This window comes from Juglans regia, chromosome 11, assembly GCF_001411555.2.
Source record: "Juglans regia cultivar Chandler chromosome 11, Walnut 2.0, whole genome shotgun sequence".
NCBI classification, from domain to species: domain Eukaryota; kingdom Viridiplantae; phylum Streptophyta; class Magnoliopsida; order Fagales; family Juglandaceae; genus Juglans; species Juglans regia.
In genome coordinates, this window is record NC_049911.1 from 2,898,118 (window position 1) to 2,917,900 (window position 19,783).

At 36.5% G+C, this 19,783-nt stretch overlaps 1 protein-coding gene across 2 annotated transcripts; it reads left to right on the forward strand.

Moving 5' to 3' along the window:
- The first annotated feature begins 1,780 nt into the window (after positions 1–1,780).
- LOC109005265 (topless-related protein 3-like) lies at positions 1,781–13,628 on the forward strand. 2 transcript variants are annotated; one of them, XM_018984105.2, is made up of 25 exons: positions 1,781–2,167; positions 3,290–3,469; positions 3,755–3,868; positions 4,662–4,820; positions 5,489–5,663; positions 5,788–5,917; positions 6,683–6,798; positions 6,925–7,060; positions 7,170–7,279; positions 8,183–8,252; positions 8,324–8,397; positions 8,477–8,572; positions 8,648–8,740; positions 9,757–9,884; positions 10,083–10,317; positions 10,404–10,571; positions 10,667–10,753; positions 11,222–11,374; positions 11,463–11,573; positions 11,671–11,850; positions 11,933–12,061; positions 12,194–12,289; positions 12,610–12,792; positions 12,873–13,048; positions 13,178–13,628. In XM_018984105.2, the coding sequence occupies exons 1-25, from the start codon at positions 2,088–2,090 to the stop codon at positions 13,392–13,394; spliced, it is 3,396 nt and encodes a 1,131-aa protein (XP_018839650.1). In that variant the 5' UTR covers positions 1,781–2,087; the 3' UTR covers positions 13,395–13,628. The 2 variants fall into 2 exon arrangements, with proteins under 2 accessions (XP_018839650.1, XP_018839651.1); XM_018984106.2 differs by having other exon boundaries at positions 13,181–13,628.
- The last annotated feature ends 6,155 nt before the right edge of the window (positions 13,629–19,783 follow it).

The window sequence follows — 19,783 nt, forward strand, 5'->3', positions numbered from 1 at the left end:
TTGTGTAATTTTCAACTCATGAGTCATGAGCACTTTTAATGCTAAATTTCAGGCGGACATAAAACAAATTAAAGATATAATCAAAATTCAGTAACAAAATCAGAACGAATATTTAAATTATTGAAAACTCTTGAATAAACCAAATATTTGTAGATGGTTAACTTTTAAAAAAATATATATATGTTGCCCACTATCTGAAACGAAATTGAACAACAAAATTTAAATAATAATAATAAAAAAAAATTCTGAAATTGAGTTCGGAGTCGGAGCTCCGACCTCCGTTCGGAACTCCCTCCGAACTCCAGTCGGAGATCGGAGCTCCGACCTCCGATCGGAATCGGACTCCGACTACGTTCAGAGTCGGAGTCGGAGGGGAGTTTTGGCTCCGAATCCGGTCGGAGTCGGAGGTCGGAAATGACAACTCCGACTCCGTCAGAGTCGGAGCCCACCACTACAATGTAGTGGATTATTGATAAATAAATAATAATAATAATAATAAATAGTCTCCAATTATTTAATACTATAATAATATGAGAATCTTGATAAATTATAGTAAAAACAATTTTTAATTATTATCTTTATTTTAAAAAGATTATTTTTTTATTTTAAAAATAATTTTATTATTTATTGTAATTTGTAGTGTACTTAAAATTTCTGATTCTATTTGGAAGCCTGGGTGGTCAATACATTAGTTGTTGTTAGACTCCAAATAATTAAAAATAATAATCAAAACTCTATTTTTATTTAATACGACATATTTTTATAGAGAAGTGTTAAAAATTATAAAAAAGACTCTATAAAAATAAATTCACAAAGTGATATAACCTTATACCATAAATTAAATCTATTTTATAATAAAAATCATTTTATAATCTATCATTCCACATCATTTTGTGAATTTATTTTTATGAATCGATCTCTTAATAGCTAAAGCATTTCTCATTGTTATATATTAGAATGTCTTAATATATCAAAACATCAACATATGATTGATAATTTTTGTCATTTTATTTAAATACACATATCCGACACATGACATATTGAAATAATTTGTTATTATTTCATAAGTATTCATAAATGTTAGCATACAAAATTATTTCTATCCGTATTTGTACATATTATGCGTAGAAAATAATCTTAAATTTCGTTTAGATTCAAAAAATATTTTATTTTATTTTATTATTATAATTTTTTAAAATTCTCACATAAAATATAATAAATAATTTAATTTTTTTAAATCTTAATTAAATTTTTTTAAATTTTTAAATAATAATAATATTAAAAATAATATTTTAATAATATTTCTTTTTAACTTTTTACTTCTCATCTAAAATCATCTTTTAAGGGCAGGTTTGGGACAAAAAACAAAACACAAAATTCTCATATCATCTCATCATTACACATTTTTCAAATCTCCATACAAAATATAATAAACAATTTAACTTTTTCAAATTCCAATACACCTTTTTAAAATTCCAAAACAATAATAATATTAAAACTTAATATTTAAACTTCAAAACAAAACACAAAATTCTCATCTCACCCCCCAAACTTACCCTAACTCGCAAACGAGCGTAGACTTCCAATCTCTTTGATTTGAATCAGGACATGACTGGACGTGTCTACCGAATATTCACTAGATTTGAATTTGTGACTTTGAATCCGAAACAGCTTCGCTTTGCCTTATCACTCAGGCGGTGATATTCTGATATGTGTATTAGATATGTAAGTGTACTTATCACTGATAGGTCGGTAGAAAGAGATAGGACCCCTGTCCAAACGCATCGAAGATAGCGAGACCAAGTCCCTTCTTCTTCTCTCTCTCTCTTATCCGCAGCCTTTGAAACCCTAGAAACATCGGAATTCGTGCAGTGGAATCCTTGGAAGCAGCGGAATTTTCGGGGATTCTGACGCTGCTCGAGCATTTGCGAGTTCGGATTGGGACTGTGGGTGTTTTGATTTGGGTTTGTTTGCGTGTGCGTTTTCTGTGGGGATTTGGAGTTCTCCCTCTGCTCTTTTTGTGGTGGTCTGAGTTTGTAGGGTCTGGAATATTGGCTTTTGTTTGGGGGGTTTTTGGGTGGCAAAGGATGTCTTCTTTGAGCAGGGAATTGGTCTTTCTTATTCTCCAATTCCTTGAGGAGGAGAAGTTCAAGGAGTCTGTGCATAAGTGAGTCTCTTCCCCCCTCTCTCTCCCGCTATATGTTTATGCAAATGTGTTTATGCATGTGGCTTTTATGTATTTATGTTTGTGTGTCTTTGGCTATTGAGACAATGGATGGAAATGAAAGAAACACAAGGAAAATTTCTGAATTTCATTTTGTATGCATGCATGCATGTATGCATTTTGGGTTTTGTGTGGAGACGGAGGAAATTGTGAATTTGAAGCTTGTATGTATGACTGTTTTTCTTTTATTATATAACTGAGCTGAATTGTTGTATTGACTTGGTTAAGGGTAAGCTTTTTTGGCTTCTGTCTAGTTCTGGGCGATATAGAGTATTGAATTTGGGAAAAAACTACTTTGCCCACCAATTCTTACCGCTCTACTTGACCGCTCAGGGAAAAAAATTATTTTTTATTTTTACTTAACGATTGAAGAAGTGATTTTAAGTGTATTGGTACATTTTTTTTTTATTTTTTAAAAATATTTAAATATATAAAAAAAAATGTGAATAGAAAAATGAAAAAAAAATGCAAAAGCAACTAGCAGTCAAAGTGAGTGGGCTACTCTAGGTGGCAGAGTAGCCCGACTCTTGAATTTGATGTTGTACTAACTTTTTTCGAATTTCAAAATCAGGCTTTGGTTTTGGGCTGAAATGAGGAGAGGAAAGGGGAAAGAAGGGAAATGCTTGAAAATTTTCTGTTAGGTTGTTCTGTTTTCCTAAAAATGATAATCTTGGTAAAACTGGCAATAATACTGCATTAAGTGTCACGTAGCCTCGGGCGTTTTGTCTTATTCGGTTCTGACAAACGTACACTTAAGACTAGGTTCCCCTCTCTTGTTTCCTGTTTAATTGCTAGTAAAAACTTTGGGAAAGAAAGCCAAAGACGTAAATATGAATATGAAGAATAAATGAAAGAAAAATATTCACTTAAGCCATTTAAATTTTTTAGATGGGCTGAGTGAAGGGTTTGTTAACTTTAGATTTAGATAAAATGATGTATCTTAGACTTAAGTTTTTTTCCCCTTCACTTGTTCTTTCAGTTTTTTTTTTTTTTAAATATGAATTAACATCTTATCACCTGATAATTATGTGAGGTTGCTTGACAAGAAAATGCTGGCTTTTGTAGGCTTGAGAAAGAATCAGGGTTTTTCTTCAACCTGAAGTACTTTGAGGAGAAAGTTCAGGCTGGAGAGTGGGAAGAAGTAGAGAAGTATTTATCAGGATTTACCAAAGTTGATGATAATAGATACTCCATGAAGATATTCTTTGAAATCAGGAAGCAGAAGTATCTTGAAGCTCTTGATCGGTATATTTAATCAATTTCTGCTACGGCTACTTTATTCTGTATTACAAAAGGGTACAAGCTGATGTCTCATTGACATGTGTCAGTGCCACATCAAACAATATATGGTTCTCAAAATTTTTTTTTCAAAATGGACGGACGTGTCACTGCCATGTCAGTTTGTATGCCCACGTAGTAGCGAATGTAGAAGTCCATTCCTAGTTAATCTACATTTATCGAAATATTCTTGTATTTTTTTTATGGAAGGTATAATTTAATTTTCTCTTTATGCGATACATCACATTATAGGCAAGACAAGGCAAAAGCTGTTGAAATATTGGTGAATGATTTGAAAGTGTTCTCGACATTCAATGAAGAACTGTACAAAGAAATCACCCAGCTTCTAACTCTTGGCAATTTTAGGTAATTTCTCACACCTTTATGGTAAGAAAAATTGATTCACTGGTGTAATATTGGCCAACTACTTACTTTTATTATTTGTATAATCGATGGAAAAGAGTAATTAAAGAAAGTAATATGGGTTGAGAATTCTTGGGTATGGCATATTATTAATATTACTATTATTTATTATTTATTATTGTTGTTATGTTTGGACTTTATGAACTTGAGAAAATGAAAGCTTTTCTTCATTGAGCTGCATTTGGCAACTTGGCTCAGTTGGGGTGAATATTCTCTTTCATAAAAACCAAGGCAACGTAGGAGACAAAATTTAAGTCTCATTTTTTTACTTTTCCCACACTTCTTTTAAAACCTAATGAAGCACCAACTCTTTGTTCTCTTGTAATTTCACAAAAAGCATTAGGTGTAAAATGGCATAATTATAAATTGCAGTCTTGGACAGCAGTTATTACAAGTGATGATCCAGAGACCCTGAAAAATGACAGGCATGTAGGATGGTGTCAGGACGATGATCCAGGTTGTTGAACCAGACTGACAAGCTATCCTTTTGTATTGGATATTTGTGGACGTTGGTGAATAATAATCTGAGTTAAATACCCAATTTTATCAGGTCATGGCTAAGTCTCACCGTGAATAGTCCTTTCCTCAAGAAAGAAAAAACAATCTATGACCCGGAGTTCCAAGGAAGATTCTTGATTTCACAAATTATGATTTATGGTACTGTCGGTCATAAAACATACTCAAGAGCTGTATATATCTGATAATGTGATTTTTTTTCTTATGTTTAAATTACCAGGGAAAATGAGCAGCTGTCCAAGTATGGTGATACCAAAACAGCCCGTAGCATAATGTTGATTGAGCTAAAAAAACTGATAGAAGCAAATCCCCTGTTTCGTGATAAACTAGTTTTCCCCACTCTGAAGTCATCAAGACTGCGTACTCTTATAAATCAAAGGTATGGCAGAGCGGTTTGAGGTTTACAATGTATTTTCTTTAGAGAACTGTTACAGACAAAAAAATTATACAAAATAAATCCACAAATTGACTTGGCTTCATGGGATCCATTAGATCTACTTTGCAATAAAAGTAGCTTTACAATCTGACGTATCACATCAAGTCACATCAGTTTGTGGTTTACTTTTGTGGCTAAAGTATTTTCCTTTTCTTTAGTTTGCCATTATACTACCATCTTGTGTTTTCTAAATTGTTTATGTGTATCAATTATGCTCAAGAAGCTGCTGCCTACTTATTTCCTGCTCTTTTCTAAGTTCCCTTTTCTTAGTAGGGATGGTTGTTTTAGTCTGCCACCATTTAACAATAGTACAGCCTGAGTTTACTTATTTGTTCCCATTTATGAGGCAATAGTGAATTACTGTAGCTGTTGTTATTTTTAGATTTGTACTAATTATATATATTTTTTTACAAAGAAAATTATTTTCTTAAACAAGTGGAGCGTTATTCATGTTTTCTCTCTCTCAATATGCAACAAATAAGAATAGCGAGGATATGGAGGATGATCATTGCTTTTCTTTGAGTTATCATATATGTGGCTCTAGTGATTCTGATTGTTGTGCCTATAAATAGTTATTTGACATCTGAAATATGAATACTTTGTCTACGTAGTTTGAACTGGCAGCACCAGCTATGCAAGAACCCAAGGCCAAACCCAGACATTAAAACTTTATTCACTGACCATTCTTGTTCACCTCCAAATGGTCCACTTGCACCAACACCGGTCAATCTCCCAGTTGCAGCAGTTGCAAAGCCTGCTGCTTATACCTCTCTTGGAGCTCATGGTGTATGATATTATGCATCTAAGAAGAATTGATATATATTCTTTTTTTAACTTTTGTAAAGCATAGTAAAAAATAAAAAATTTCCTTTGTTGACTAATTGATGTTCCTTTTTCCTTATGTGTATAGCCATTTCCACCCACTGCTGCAGCTGCAAATGCTAATGCTTTAGCAGGTTGGATGGCCAATGCCTCTGCTTCTTCATCTGTCCAAGCTGCTGTTGTTACTGCATCATCCATACCTGTTCCACAGAATCAAGGTTAGACTTTTCATGAGTTGAAACGGCCATTCAAGTGGTTCATTTTGCTTTGAAAGAGAATTTCATGTTTTGAAGTTGGAGAGAATGCAACTTCTACCAAGTTGGCCAACAACATTTTTCTGGTGATGTGGGCTTGCCCTTATGTTTGTCAAATCAAGTTTACTTATTAAAATTGATCCTAACTCTAGGGCACCAGGTTGGATGAAAAGGTGCTTTTCTTATTTTGTTTGGAAAAGAAAAAATGTGAGAGGGGGAGGGGGAGGGGTGGGAGTATGGTTGAAGAGGTGCTATATATATATGTTTTTTGATAAGCAATTAGATTTCATTAATAGGCTTAAAAGGTAAAGCCCACATACACAGGAAGTATACAAATGCTGAAACCTGGTTGCAAGTCAGGAACTAGAAAAAGAAACAAGAAAATCATGAACACCAGTTCCATTAAAGACAATGGCTGAAGCCCACAGAAATAAGGTATTAAAGAAAAAACATCTAAGTTCGTCCACAGGAAGTACACCTATCTAGAGGGAAGAGGCTTAGAATCTCACCGTCAGTAGTTTATAATTTCTGGTTGAATATAAATTTCTATCCTAACTCTATACGAATCTGGAGGCACTTGTAGGAATTTTGGTATGATGTTTTGCTGTTCTTTGGGTGGTGAGGGTTGTTCACTTCAACATGCAACCTACAGGATCAAACCTGTTATGAATTGAATAATGAGTTCCAGTTGATTCCTATATTATTTAACTATCTGCTTTATTCAAACAGTTCCAATCTTGAAACGTCCACGAACACCTCCAGCAACCCCAGGTATGGTGGATTATCAGAGTACCGATAATGAACAACTAATGAAACGGCTGCGGCCTGCTCAATCTGTTGAAGAGGTACCGTCGAAAATAAATTATACCCTCATATGTTTTGGAATATTTCATCTTGCCTCTTGTCTCTCTGCGACTAAACTGTATTTACTGGTAAATCTTGGTATTGCTTTCTTGTGCTACAATTTTCAGGTCACATATCCAACCCAGCGACAACAAGCTCCTTGGTCACTGGATGACCTGCCCAGAACAGTAGCTATGACCATTCATCAAGGATCCATTGTCACAAGCATGGATTTTCATCCTTCTCATCAAACATTGCTTCTTGGTATCATTTCATCTTGGTCTATATTGCAGTTACTTAATAGCTAAGTTTATACCAAATAGATTAGATTTATTTCTTCCTATTGTCTGACCTGTAGTGTCTCGTTGAACAGTTGGTTCTAATAATGGGGAAATTACTCTTTGGGAAATTGTGTCGCGTGAGAGGTTGGTTTCAAAGCCATTCAAGATATGGGATATGACGGCCTGTCCGTTGGCATTTCAGGTTTTTACTCGTATTAATTTATATTTCTTGGTCTTGTCCTTTGTAAAGTTAATATTATAATTTATAAATTGAGAAATTTATTGTAACAAGCTAGGGAAAGCACCAGCCACATATATGCTATAATCCAGAAGGACTAGTCAATTTGAAATGGATCTCGAATTAGTTATAAAGCCAAGTTTCATCTAGAAAGTTGCCAATATGGGACTTGGCTCCCATGACTACCTCTATTAGTTATATAATATATTTTGGGTTTGAGGAAACGTCTGGTAATGGTGTTGGATTGGTGTTGCATGTGTAAGAAGAATGGAGAATTAGTAGATCACTTGCTTCTACATTGCGAGGTGACCAAGACCATGTGGGATGATTTTTTTCCTTTTTTTTTTTTTTTTTTTGTGGAAATGGGACTTTCATGGGTCACGCCTCGAAGGCTGGTGGACTTTCTAGCGAGCTGGATATTCCTTCAAGGCAATCTTCAAGTGGGAGAGGGCCCTATATGTATGTGATGGTGCATTTGGAGGGAGAGAAATGATAGAGCTTCAAGGATTGTGAGAGGACATTGGATCAAAGTTTTCTTTTCTAAAACCTTGTTCTTATGGGCTGGGTTCATCAATTTTAATGGGCTAAGTGTCCCTGCCTTTCCACTTTCGGTTGTAAACTCTAGTTAGGTACCTCTCATGTATACATCCTGTGCTTGGGCTATGCCGTCTCTTCTTATGAATAGAACTCCTTGATTACCTATAAAAAAATCTATGTTGGTATTCATATTCCCAAGGTGGGGCTGGATTATATATCACCAAATTATCTTGAAATTTAACTTATTGATTTGTTGGAATACAAGTCCAATGATGCTTGAGTTTGTGAAGCTACATTCCTGTTGGAGTCTTACAATGATTGTTTATACAGGCTTCTGTCACCAAAGATACACCAATATCTGTCAGCCGAGTTACATGGAGTCCAGATGGAAGTTTTGTGGGTATGTGCAAAATGTTTGTACAAAGAAATTTTAAGTCGCTAGCATGTATCTTACTAATATTACTGCTGCAGGAGTTGCATTTACCAAGCATTTGATTCACTTGTATGCTTATCCTGGACCAAATGATCTGCGCCAAAAAGTAGAGGTGAACTAATATTGCTTCTGATTGTTTTTCAGGGCAAAATTTGTAACTGTAGTTTGACTCGTGTTCCTTGTCATTGCAGATTGATGCCCATGTCGGAGGTGTGAATGACTTGGCTTTTGCTCATCCAAATAAACAACTATGTGTTGTGTCCTGTGGGGATGATAAGCTGATAAAGGTGAGGAATATTCTCATGATCTGTTGGGATTTTTGAAAAAACCTTCATTTTCTCTAAATGGAAGAAGTTGAACAGGTGTGGGATTTGACGGGACGAAAGTTGTTCAACTTTGAAGGTCACGAGGCACCAGTATATTCTGTCTGTCCTCATCACAAGGAGAATATTCAGGTATGTTAGATAAGGGGTAAAATTGGTTGTCTACTTGCCTGCCAACACTCTTGGAGCACAGTCATCACTATTCAAGTAATGAAAGCTTTCAAGCCCATTCAGTGTTTTCTTGCCAAAATACTTGTACTTTTGAAGATAAGTGTTTTAAACTCACACAACCGAGGCTTAGGAAGTATTCCTAAGGTTTATTTAACTTATTTGCATTTACCCATAAAAATAAAATAAAATTAACTTATTTGCATTTGAACTTACTTGTTCAACTTACTTATTTGGACTTCGTTCACCTGTTTATTGACATCATCTAGCCCATAGTTGCTGCTACTAAATTAATTGGTATATTTATAATATGAGATAAAATGCAACTATCAAAATATAATTTATATGTACCCTATCTAGCTATTGGATAATGTTAGGGATATTTATGAAAATTCCACCATGATGATGGCTCTCTTTGCAGCCAACACCTTCATGACATAACTGCCTCCACTGCTACCATACAGCCGAATCACCCCACCATCACACAAGTATTCCCACATTGCCGTCATCTCTAGAACCCTATAACTACAGTCAACTTCAGCAGTTGCTGAAGTCAGCACAATTGTTAAAACTCATTTGGAAAGAGGCATCTAGGGTTTGCATTTGGTTCTTATACTTTAAGCGACCTGCCCAAACGTTCTCTTGTTATGTTGTTTACATCATTGGCACTGTCTTTTCCATTGGTATTACATAAAGTTGCACCACAATGACCTAGGATGAAGCCAAGATTGTTTTTTGTTTGGGGGGAGGGGGACAAATTTTTTGGGGCTAGAATAAGTTGTTGAATTTTTGTCGTGTTGCACAATTAGCAAATTTCTCTCAACTATTAAAAAAATTAAATAAAGAAAAAGATAAAAATAAAAAATAAATTTGAGCCCCAGGAAAAATGACATTTTACATAATTCATAGATAAGGTTGATTAACTTTTCTCTAGTGAAAAAATGCTCTAGTGGCATTAAGGGTTGCATGTATGAATGCAGTTTATATTCTCAACCGCTGTTGATGGGAAAATAAAGGCCTGGCTGTATGACAATGTGGGTTCGAGAGTTGATTATGATGCTCCTGGACACTGGTGTACTACAATGCTTTACAGTGCCGATGGAAGTAGGTAAGATTGGCCAAAGTTATGATTTAAACTAAATACTTAGGAGATCGTAACTCCTTCACTCTATTTCATTGTAGACATGTCTCTCATATCTTAATGAAATGTATCTTGTCCAAAATCATGATTACCAGTTATTCATATTTATTCTAAAATTGTTTGGTTTCCGATTCTATTTTTCCCACTGGTTCATCTCTTGTTCAGGTTGTTCTCTTGTGGGACAAGTAAAGATGGGGATTCTTATCTAGTTGAATGGAACGAAAGTGAAGGAGCAATAAAGAGGACTTATACTGGGTTTAGAAAGAAATCAGCAGGTGTTGTACAGTTTGACACAACACAAAATCACTTTTTGGCGGCTGGTGAAGATAGCCAGATAAAGTTTTGGGATATGGACAATACCACTGTTCTCACCAGCATTGATGCAGAGGGTGGACTGTCGGTCAGTATACATGGGTGATTTTATGGCTCTTCTCTAATAAATGCTTTATAAACTATACCATTACACCTTCATGTCAATTGTTTCAGAGTGTTCCCCGCCTGAGATTCAACAAGGATGGGAATCTTCTTGCTGTTACTACAGCAGACAATGGACTTAAGATACTTGCAAATGCTGTTGGTCTCAGATATTTTAGAGCAATTGAAGTCCAATCGTTTGAAGCATTGAGATCACCCATTGAATCTGCTGCAGTTAAGGTTGAAACAAATCTTTTAGTTTAGTTGGATTGTTTCATAAAGAATGTTTACTTTGCAAAATCTATTGGGATCTCATTTTTGTGTCTATTCCTTAGGTTTCTGGCTCTTCAGCCATCACAAATGTCAATCCAGTCAATTGTAAAGTGGAAAGGAGCTCCCCTGTCAGGCCTTCTCCAATTCTTGTATGCAACATGAACTTTTATCTCAAGTTTTCTAGAAGTATATATGTTGGTTGCAGCTGCAATATTTATATACGTCGGCTTATTTTCAACATATCATAAACAGGAAGAGGAACTAGCAATCCTCTGATTTACCTAGTTCTGAGTTCTAGTAATAATATACCAATAAAGAAAAAAAGCAGTCAACACGCTTTCCTCTCTGCGGTTTTGGCTGTGGTGCCCTTGCTTGTTATGAGCCAGCCTTCTAAACTTTTGCTTTCATGTGAGGGGAACATGTTCCTCCACACAAAACATACTTGGTGACAGGTTAAGAATCTGGTGCTGAGCTGTTTAAAATTTTGTTTCTGCTTATGATATTGCTTTGGCTTCTTCGGAAAAGTTCTTTCTACTACAATTCCTTCTTTTATGAGGAATTGCTATTTGGCAAATATTTTCTGTCAGAGTTGATTTGGTTTTTAACTGTCTTTTAAGAACGGCGTTGATCCCACGGGTAGAAGCATGGAAAAGACAAGAACTGTGGAAGATGTAACTGATAGAACTAAACCCTGGCAGTTGTCTGAAATTATGGATGCTGTCCAGTGTCGATTAGTTACCATGCCTGATGGCACAGATTCTTCCAGCAAGGTGTGTTAAAAAATTGTGTAATTATGTAATTAGTGTATTATAAAGTCTATCTACTTGATGGTGCTTCAAGTGTTATGTTTATATATAGGTTGTACGTCTTTTATATACAAATTCTGGTGTTGGGGTTTTGGCACTTGGAGCAAATGGTGTTCAGAAGCTGTGGAAGTGGACACGCAATGAACAAAATCCAAGTGGAAAGGTGCAAGTTCACTTTTACTTTGTTTCCCTTTATGTTTCATGACGTTTGCATGAGATCTTTAAGGAGGGAGAGATTTCTAAAGTCTATGTGTTTAAAGGCCACTGCCAGTGTCGCTCCAAATCATTGGCAACCAAACAGTGGTCTTCTCATGACTAATGATGTCTTAGGTGTCAACCTTGAAGAAGCAGTTCCGTGTATAGCTCTATCAAAGAATGACTCATATGTAATGTCAGCCTGTGGTGGAAAGGTTTCATTATTTAACATGATGACATTCAAGGTATGTCTGTATATTCATGCTTTGTGAACTTTGTCAGAATTGGGATTCTTAAAGGTTGGTAATGAATTGCCGTTGTCTGTAGGTAATGACGACATTCATGCCACCACCCCCTGCTTCTACCTTTTTAGCATTCCATCCCCAGGATAATAACATCATAGCTATTGGAATGGAGGACTCAACTATCCACATATATAATGTTAGAGTGGATGAGGTAATTGGGCTTTGCTCATTTAGTTGATTCAATAAGAGTGGATGAGGCAATTCCTAAAATTGCTCAACCCCCCACCTTCTGGGAATTTGTATTGTGCTCTCTTAATATAAACTATATTTTTGTTGGTTTTAGGTTAAATCAAAATTGAAGGGTCATCAGAAGCGGATTACTGGTTTGGCTTTTTCGACAAATCTTAATATCCTGGTTTCTTCGGGTGCAGATGCTCAAGTAAATGTCTTATGCATTTCTTTTCTCTATTTAACATCATATTGGAAAAATATATGGATTTGGCGTAGCTTAGAAAAGAATACGGATAAATTAGTGTTATCCGTATTCTTGTAGGGGTTATCTTTATTTCCAGTTGTCATCATCAAAAGCCTTCTGTGTTGCTTTATATTAAATCTGTTCCCAGTTTACAGGACATTGTACAAGGCTACTGGCGTGCATTGTATCAAACTATAAAATCTAAAACTCATGGACATTTTAGTTGGTTGTCCTTTGCTTTTTAGTAGATGCTGGTTTCAATAGATTGTAACTATTTTGGGCAGCTTTGTGTGTGGAGCATTGACACATGGGAAAAGAGGAAGTCAGTTGCAGTCCAAATACCATCTGGAAAGGCACCTGCTGGTGACACTCGAGTACAGTTCCACTCTGATCAAATCCGTTTGCTGGTAGTCCATGAGACACAATTAGCTATATATGATACCTCCAAGATGGACCGCATCCGGCAGGTAGGAAGTTTAGTCAAACGTTTGCGAATGATATCTGATGATAAACTTGGTAAAAAATCTTATGCATTCTTCCGTTGCAGTGGATCCCACAAGACGTGCTTTCAGCACCCATTTCTTTTGCTGCATACTCATGCAATAGTCAACTGGTTTTTGCCACCTTTTGTGACGGTAATATTGGGGTGTTTGATGCTGATAGCCTGAGACTAAGGTGTCGTATTGCCCCATCAGTGTATTTGTCCCAGGCAGCTTTAAGCGGGTAAGTTATGGTGTCGGATATCTGTCGCAACTAAAACATGATGGACAAGGTGAAATGTATTAAGGCTAATTTCTGAGTTATCATTATTGATGTACGTGTCTTTTTAATTTTTGTTGCATTAATTTGTAGAAGCCAACCTGCATATCCCCTTGTTGTTGCTGTACATCCTCTGGATTCCAACCAATTTGCCATTGGATTGACTGATGGGTCTGTAAAGGTCATAGAGCCGATTGAATCAGAGGGAAAGTGGGGATCGACTCCACCTATTGATAATGGAATACCGAATGGCAGGACTGGATCATCGTCGACCACAAGCAACCACACGCCCGATCAAACACAAAGATGAGATTTCTTGTATTTTACAAGTAAAGTTAGTCACATCTGTATCTTTACCAGCGTAGATATTTAGGATTTTACTCTCCCATTTGTTCCTTTCCAAAGGGAAGCTTGGGCATAAAAGTGTTCACGGTTAGAGATCTGTTCTTGTATACGTAATTTGTTGTAGGTCAAACTCATAAAACGGACTGGATGTTGTAATCTCTTGTTCCTTGAATGAAATAGGTGTATGCATTTATTCTTCTTTTTTCCTTTTGATAAATGAATTTAGTGATTTTAATCGCTTCTGGGGTTGATATAAGAGAGAGAGAAGAAATTTAAATTGTGGGGATGTAACATATCTGATGGAGATGTAATGGTGATAGTGAAATATCCCACTTCGAGGGTGAGAAAATGGAAATTGAAATAAAAGTTCTATTACGTTTTGGATAAAGTCAACAGAGTAGTAATGTTCAGTACAAATAGCTGACAATGCCTAATGGTAATGCCCTTCCCGAACATGGCATGGTCTTCACATCATCTCAAAAAAATAAAAGCAGCAAATTAACTAGTCTAATAACGTGGGTTCAGCTCATCACAAACACCCGTTCACTAAGAAACCAAAATAAGATAATAAGTTCATTTTGCCCAACATGGGCCCATGAGCCCAAGAGTCCATTAGTCTGCAGTTAGAAGCTGCCTCTCTTCTCAATGTACTTCGATGCCTCAGTTCGAACACTTCCCTTAGTCCTTTGTCAATTTTGTCTTCTAGGGTTGCACCATCTAGGGTTGTAACAGAACCTCCCCATTAGAGGCTAGAGCACATTGCTCACAAGGTGCGATAAGCATGTTTGATCTGATTATAGGATTCCCAAGTAGCCTCATTTGTGTCTTGTCCTTGCCATCGAACGAGAATCTCTACCCTTGCTCTGTTATGGTTCTTGGCCAATCTCCGCCCTAAAAGTTCCTCTAGCTTCGACTTCAATACCCCCATAGAATCGAAGGGATGCAACACTGGTATGATCATAACACTAGACCTTTATTTCCTTTTGAGTTGGGAAACATGAACGATTGGGTGGATCCTGGAGGCCATGGGTAGATTGAGCTAATAGGCCACGGGCCCTTTCCTCTTAGCCACCTTGAAAGATCTGAAAAGCCTTGGTGTTAGTTTAAGGTTGTGGCGGTGGGCCACCAAGAGCTGTTGATATGCTTGTAGACAAAGGTAAACCTAGTCTCCAACCTCATATTTTTGCTTCTTTATGCGAAAATTAGCATACTTTCTCATCCTCTTTGTGCCTTGTGCAGGTTATGGCACAAGATTTGTAGAATTTGGTCCTTGGTTAGAAGGGTCACTTCAATAGCTTCTAGATGGGTAGTTCGACATAGCTGATGAGCCTCGGTGGGGATACTCATAGAGAGCTTCAAACGGGGTAAGCCTAATTGATTGGTGTAGATTTGTATTGTACCACCATCTTGCTAGAGAAACCCACATAGACTAGTCCTTAGACTGATCTCCTATGAAGCACTTTAGGTAGTTCTCGAGTGCCTTGTTGACAAATTCAGTTTGGCTATCTGTTTGGGGGTGATAGGCAATGCTCATATCCATCTACACCGCTTGTAGGGTAAAGATGTCTTGCCAAAATATACTTGTAAATGTACTGTATATGTCTGATACGATTGAGTTGGGTAGGCCATGATGCCTGAAAATATGCTTTAGGAACAACTCTGCTACTGTCTTAGCAATATAGGGATGCTTAAGTAGGGTAAAGTGACTATACTTAGTAAGTTTGTCAACAGCCACCCACAGACAGTTAAACCCTTTTGAATGGGAAAGCCCATCAATGAAGTCTGTGGTAATGTGTGTCCATGGCTGGAGAGGTATAGCAAGGGGCTGTAACAACCCACTGGGACGTCAAGCTTGAGGGCTTTGAAGGCTTTGTTACTATGCTTTGAAGCAGTGTCAGGCTTGAAAGTGAACTATGACAAGTCAGAGTTAGTGCCAGTGGGAAACGTGAGTAATACTAGGCAGTTAGCTAGTATTCTTGGGTGCAAGGTAGTCTCTCTTCCGATTACCTATCTAGGATTGCCGTTGGGGGCTGCAGCAAGGGCCTCATCCATATGAGATTCAGTCATAGAGAAGATAGGACGGAAATTGGTAGGGTGGAAAATATTGTACTTGTCGAAAGGTGGCCGTTTGACTCTTATCAAGAGTACACTTTCTAATCTACCTACATACTTTTTATTTTTGTTTCAGTTGCCTGCCAGGATAGTGGCTCAGATTGATAAATTGTACCATGATTTCTTATGGGGTGGGCTAGGGGATGAATTCAAATTTCACCTGGTCAGCTGGGATAAGGTGTGTACACCAATCTCGTCTGGTGGTTTGGGTATCAAAAACCTGAGAATTTTAAATCGGGCCCTGCTTGGAAAGTAGTTATGGAGGTATAATAACAAGACAGAAGCCTTATGGAAGCTGGTGATTGACTGTAAATATGGAAGTATGTGGGGGATGGTGTACTGAAGAGGTGTACGGGCCTAGAGGTGTGGGAGTTTGGAAACACATTAGGAAGGGGTGGGGGGATTTTAGTAGCATTTCTAAATTGGTGTTGGGGAGGAGTTCTCGCATTAAGTTTTGGAATGACATATGGTGTGGGAATGAGGCCCTAAATGATACATTTCTAGCTAATTTTCAATTAGCATGCAACCAGGAAACTTCAATAGAGGACCTTATGCTTCTAATAGGGGACCAAGTTTAGTGGAACGTCACATTTAGTAGAGCAGCGCAGGACTGGGAAGTGGATACCTTTGAGGCGTTTTTCAACTTACTTTATTCCATGAAGCCGAATGGACAACAAGTCGATAGGCTGTGGTGGACGCCTACGGGTAAGGGCATTTTCTCAGTTCAATCCTTTTATAAGTCCATTTCCCAAGTTGCCAACACCTCATTCCCATGGAGGAGAATCTGGAAAAATAAGGCGCCTCCGAAAGCGATCTTCTTTACTTGGACAGCAACGTTAGGGAAGATTCTGACTACCGACAATCTGAGGAAGCGTTGTTTAGTCATTCTAGACTGGTGTTGCATGTGCAAGAGAGCTGGTGAGACAGTGGATCACCTTTTGCTACACTGTGAGACTACTAGAGCCTTGTGGGTTGAAGTATTTAGCCGGATAGAGTTAGTCATTGTTATGCCTGCAATGGTGGTAGATCTATTGGCCAGCTGGACACGTCCGAGAGGAGCTCAACAAATCAAGGGGGTGTGGAATATGATTTCAATCTGTATTATGTGGTGTATATGGCAAGAGTACAATGATCAGACTTTCGAAAACAAATAGCAGCCTTCAGAGGAACTTAGAACGTTTTTTTTTCCGTACTTTATTTCTATGGGCCATTACTTTAGATTTTAATGGCCTGACTTTTCATGACTTTCTAGTTTCTCTTACTTCGACCTAGATAGATCTTATCTCTTATATATCATCTTGTGTACTTGAGCTTTGCCTATCTTTATTAATATATCTTTGATTACTTATAAAAAAAAAAAAAAAAACAACCCACTGGGGAAGGTATTGTCTACCTTGACTCTTTGGCACAAGTCACATGCCCTTACGAACTGCTTAACATCACTTTTAAGGCCTAGCCAATAGAATTTCCTTATAATCTTGTGGATACTTATCTCATAGCCTGAGTGTCACCCCCAAGTGCTGCAGTGCATTAGCTCAACTCAACTAGCCTGGTCTTGAATGTCTCATGTGAAGGAATGTAGAGCCTATTTTTTTTAAAATAGTAGATCTCCCCTCATAGTGTATAAGGAAAACAAATTGTTTGCTTTGAGTTGGGTGATGAGTTCCTGAATTTGCTCATCATTTGCATAGACCAACTTTAATTCATCTACCCAATCCATGGTGGGGAAGGAGATAAGCGATAATGAACTTTCTTCCTCCCCATCCTTCCTAGACAAGGTATTGGTCACATTGGTTTCAACCACTTTCTTATACTTTACAATGAAGTCATAACCTAGGAGTTTAGTGATCTATTTTTGTTGGACTGGTGTGCTAACCTTTTGATCCAACAAATACTTCGAACTTTTTTTATCTGTCTTGATGATAAAAGGCTACCCCAATAAGTATGGCCGCCACTTTAGGATTGTAGAAACTAAGGCAAACAACTCATCTTCGTATGTAGACATCTCATTGGCTCTCCCCTTCAATGTTTGGCTATAAAAAGCCACATGCCTTCCCTTTTACATAAGCACTGCTCTTATAGAAGTTCTAGAAGTGTCACATTCAATGGTAAAGGGGCTAGAAAAATCTGGGAAGGCTATAACTGGGGGTTGGATTATGGTTTCCTTTAATTTCTGAAATGCAGATTTTGACTCTCTGTCCTCATGATTTTTTTTTCTTGAGCATATATATTAGTGGAGAAGCTATACCCCCATACCCTTTTATAAATCTTCTGTAGTAATCAATTAGCCTTAAAAACCTTCTTAAGACCTTCAATGTCTTGGACAAAGGCCACTCTTGCATGGCTCTTAGCTTCTTAGGGTCAGCTCTTACCCCTTGGGCTAAAATCAAGTTGCCCAAATATGCTACTTCACGGCACCCAAACTTGCATTTGGTTTGTTTGGTATATAACTGGTGTTGTTTTAGTATCTCCAAAGTCATCCTTAAGTGATCCATGTGCTTCTGTCCAGTTTTACCATACACCAATATATCATTAAAAAAAAACCCCAAAATGAACTTTCTCAATTATGGCTTCAACATCTCATTTATGAGGTTTTGAAATGTAGAAGGAGCATTGGTTAGCCCAAAGGGCATTACCAAGAATTCATAATGCTCCTTATGTGTTCTAAAAGCTATTTCTGGGACATCTTCTGGTTTGACCAAAATCGGGTGGTAACCAGATCTTAAATCGAGCTTAGAAAACATCATTGCCCAATAAAGTTTATCCATCAACTCCTCAACCACATGAATGTGAAATTTGTCTTTTATAGTGACATTGTTAAGCCCTCTATAGTCCACACAAAACCTCTAAGTCTCATCCGCCTTGCTTACTAATAAAACAACAGATGAATATGGGCTATTACTAGGTTGGATAACTCCTGAACTTAAGAGTTATTTAACTATTTTCTTGTAACACCCACTTCCCGTAGGTTGGAGATGTCACGTGTTTTTATAAAATTAATCCAACAAGATATCTCATTTTTAATAAAATAAACATTTATTTCATATAATAATTATTTAATAAAAACATGTCTCCAAATAAAATTAAATGAAGCAACTGAATAAAATTTATGTCATAAATTTAATTTATTCTATTAAGTTTGGAATTTAGGCCTCATTTTTTTCACAACAATTCTCATCTCATCTAATTATTACAACTTTCTTACATTTCCACACAAAATAAAATAAATACTTCAATTTTTTCAAATCCCAAAACAAAATTAATATTAAAAAAATATTCTAACAATATTTTATTCGACTTTCAATTTTTAGCTCAACTCATCTCATCTGCGAAAACAAACGAGGCTTAATCAACTGCTCCATCTAAGCCTAGCCCGTCTGCTCGTACTCATCATCATGTTTACCTAGGGTGGTTTAAAACATAAAATAAACTAAAATGAGTAAGAGACTCAGTAAGAAACCCATCATAACGTAAACATACTTAACATAAGGTTTTCATAAAATATTTCATACTGAGAACTTAAATTCATGATCATTCTTATGTATGCTTATATCATGCAAGACTTATATTAAATTATCTTACTTAACATACTTATCTTTCTGACTCACACATTTAACCATGTGCAAGGTTGTACACCTGCCCCACATCCTACAATGGGAGCGCCACTAATGGTATTCTAACATACTATGGTGGACCACGCTTAGTTCTGTGGCTTATACATCTACACATAACTCGCATTGGTACTATGCATCTGAATGGTCACATGATTAACTTTTCTGAGCTTATCTTACACTTGGTCTTATGAAAACTTACATGTTTTATGTAGCGTGAGATATATAATATATACATAACTATAATATGTAAAATGAAACATAATGAATGACGTACTTGCAAATATTATGACATGCGTGATATGTAAATACTGCTTCCAAAGAACTGTCTTTAATAATAATATATATAACTAACTAACATATGTTAATCCTAATTTATGGAATTTATGATCAAGTTACTTATCTCGTAATGCCGCTTTAGACTTTTCACTTCATGACTCGTCACATATACGAAGTATCGTACGTCACTAGATTTTCTAGAATAACTCATCCTAAATTTTATATAATTAAATTCATACTACATAGAGCAATTTAATAATTATTCTGCCATATACTAAATCTAATAATTACTAATTTTACTTAAAACTTATAATATATTTTATCTTGGAAAATACTCGATTCCTAAATAAAC

Coding starts and splice junctions, on each gene's coding strand:
- LOC109005265 (XM_018984105.2), top strand. CDS start 2,088: ATGTCTTCTTTGAGCAGGGAATTGGTCTTTCTTATTCTCCAATTCCTT. Junction 11,574..11,670: donor AACAAAATCCAAGTGGAAAG/GTGCAAGTTCAC, acceptor ATGTGTTTAAAG/GCCACTGCCAGTGTCGCTCC. Junction 13,049..13,177: donor TCCCAGGCAGCTTTAAGCGG/GTAAGTTATGGT, acceptor ATTAATTTGTAG/AAGCCAACCTGCATATCCCC.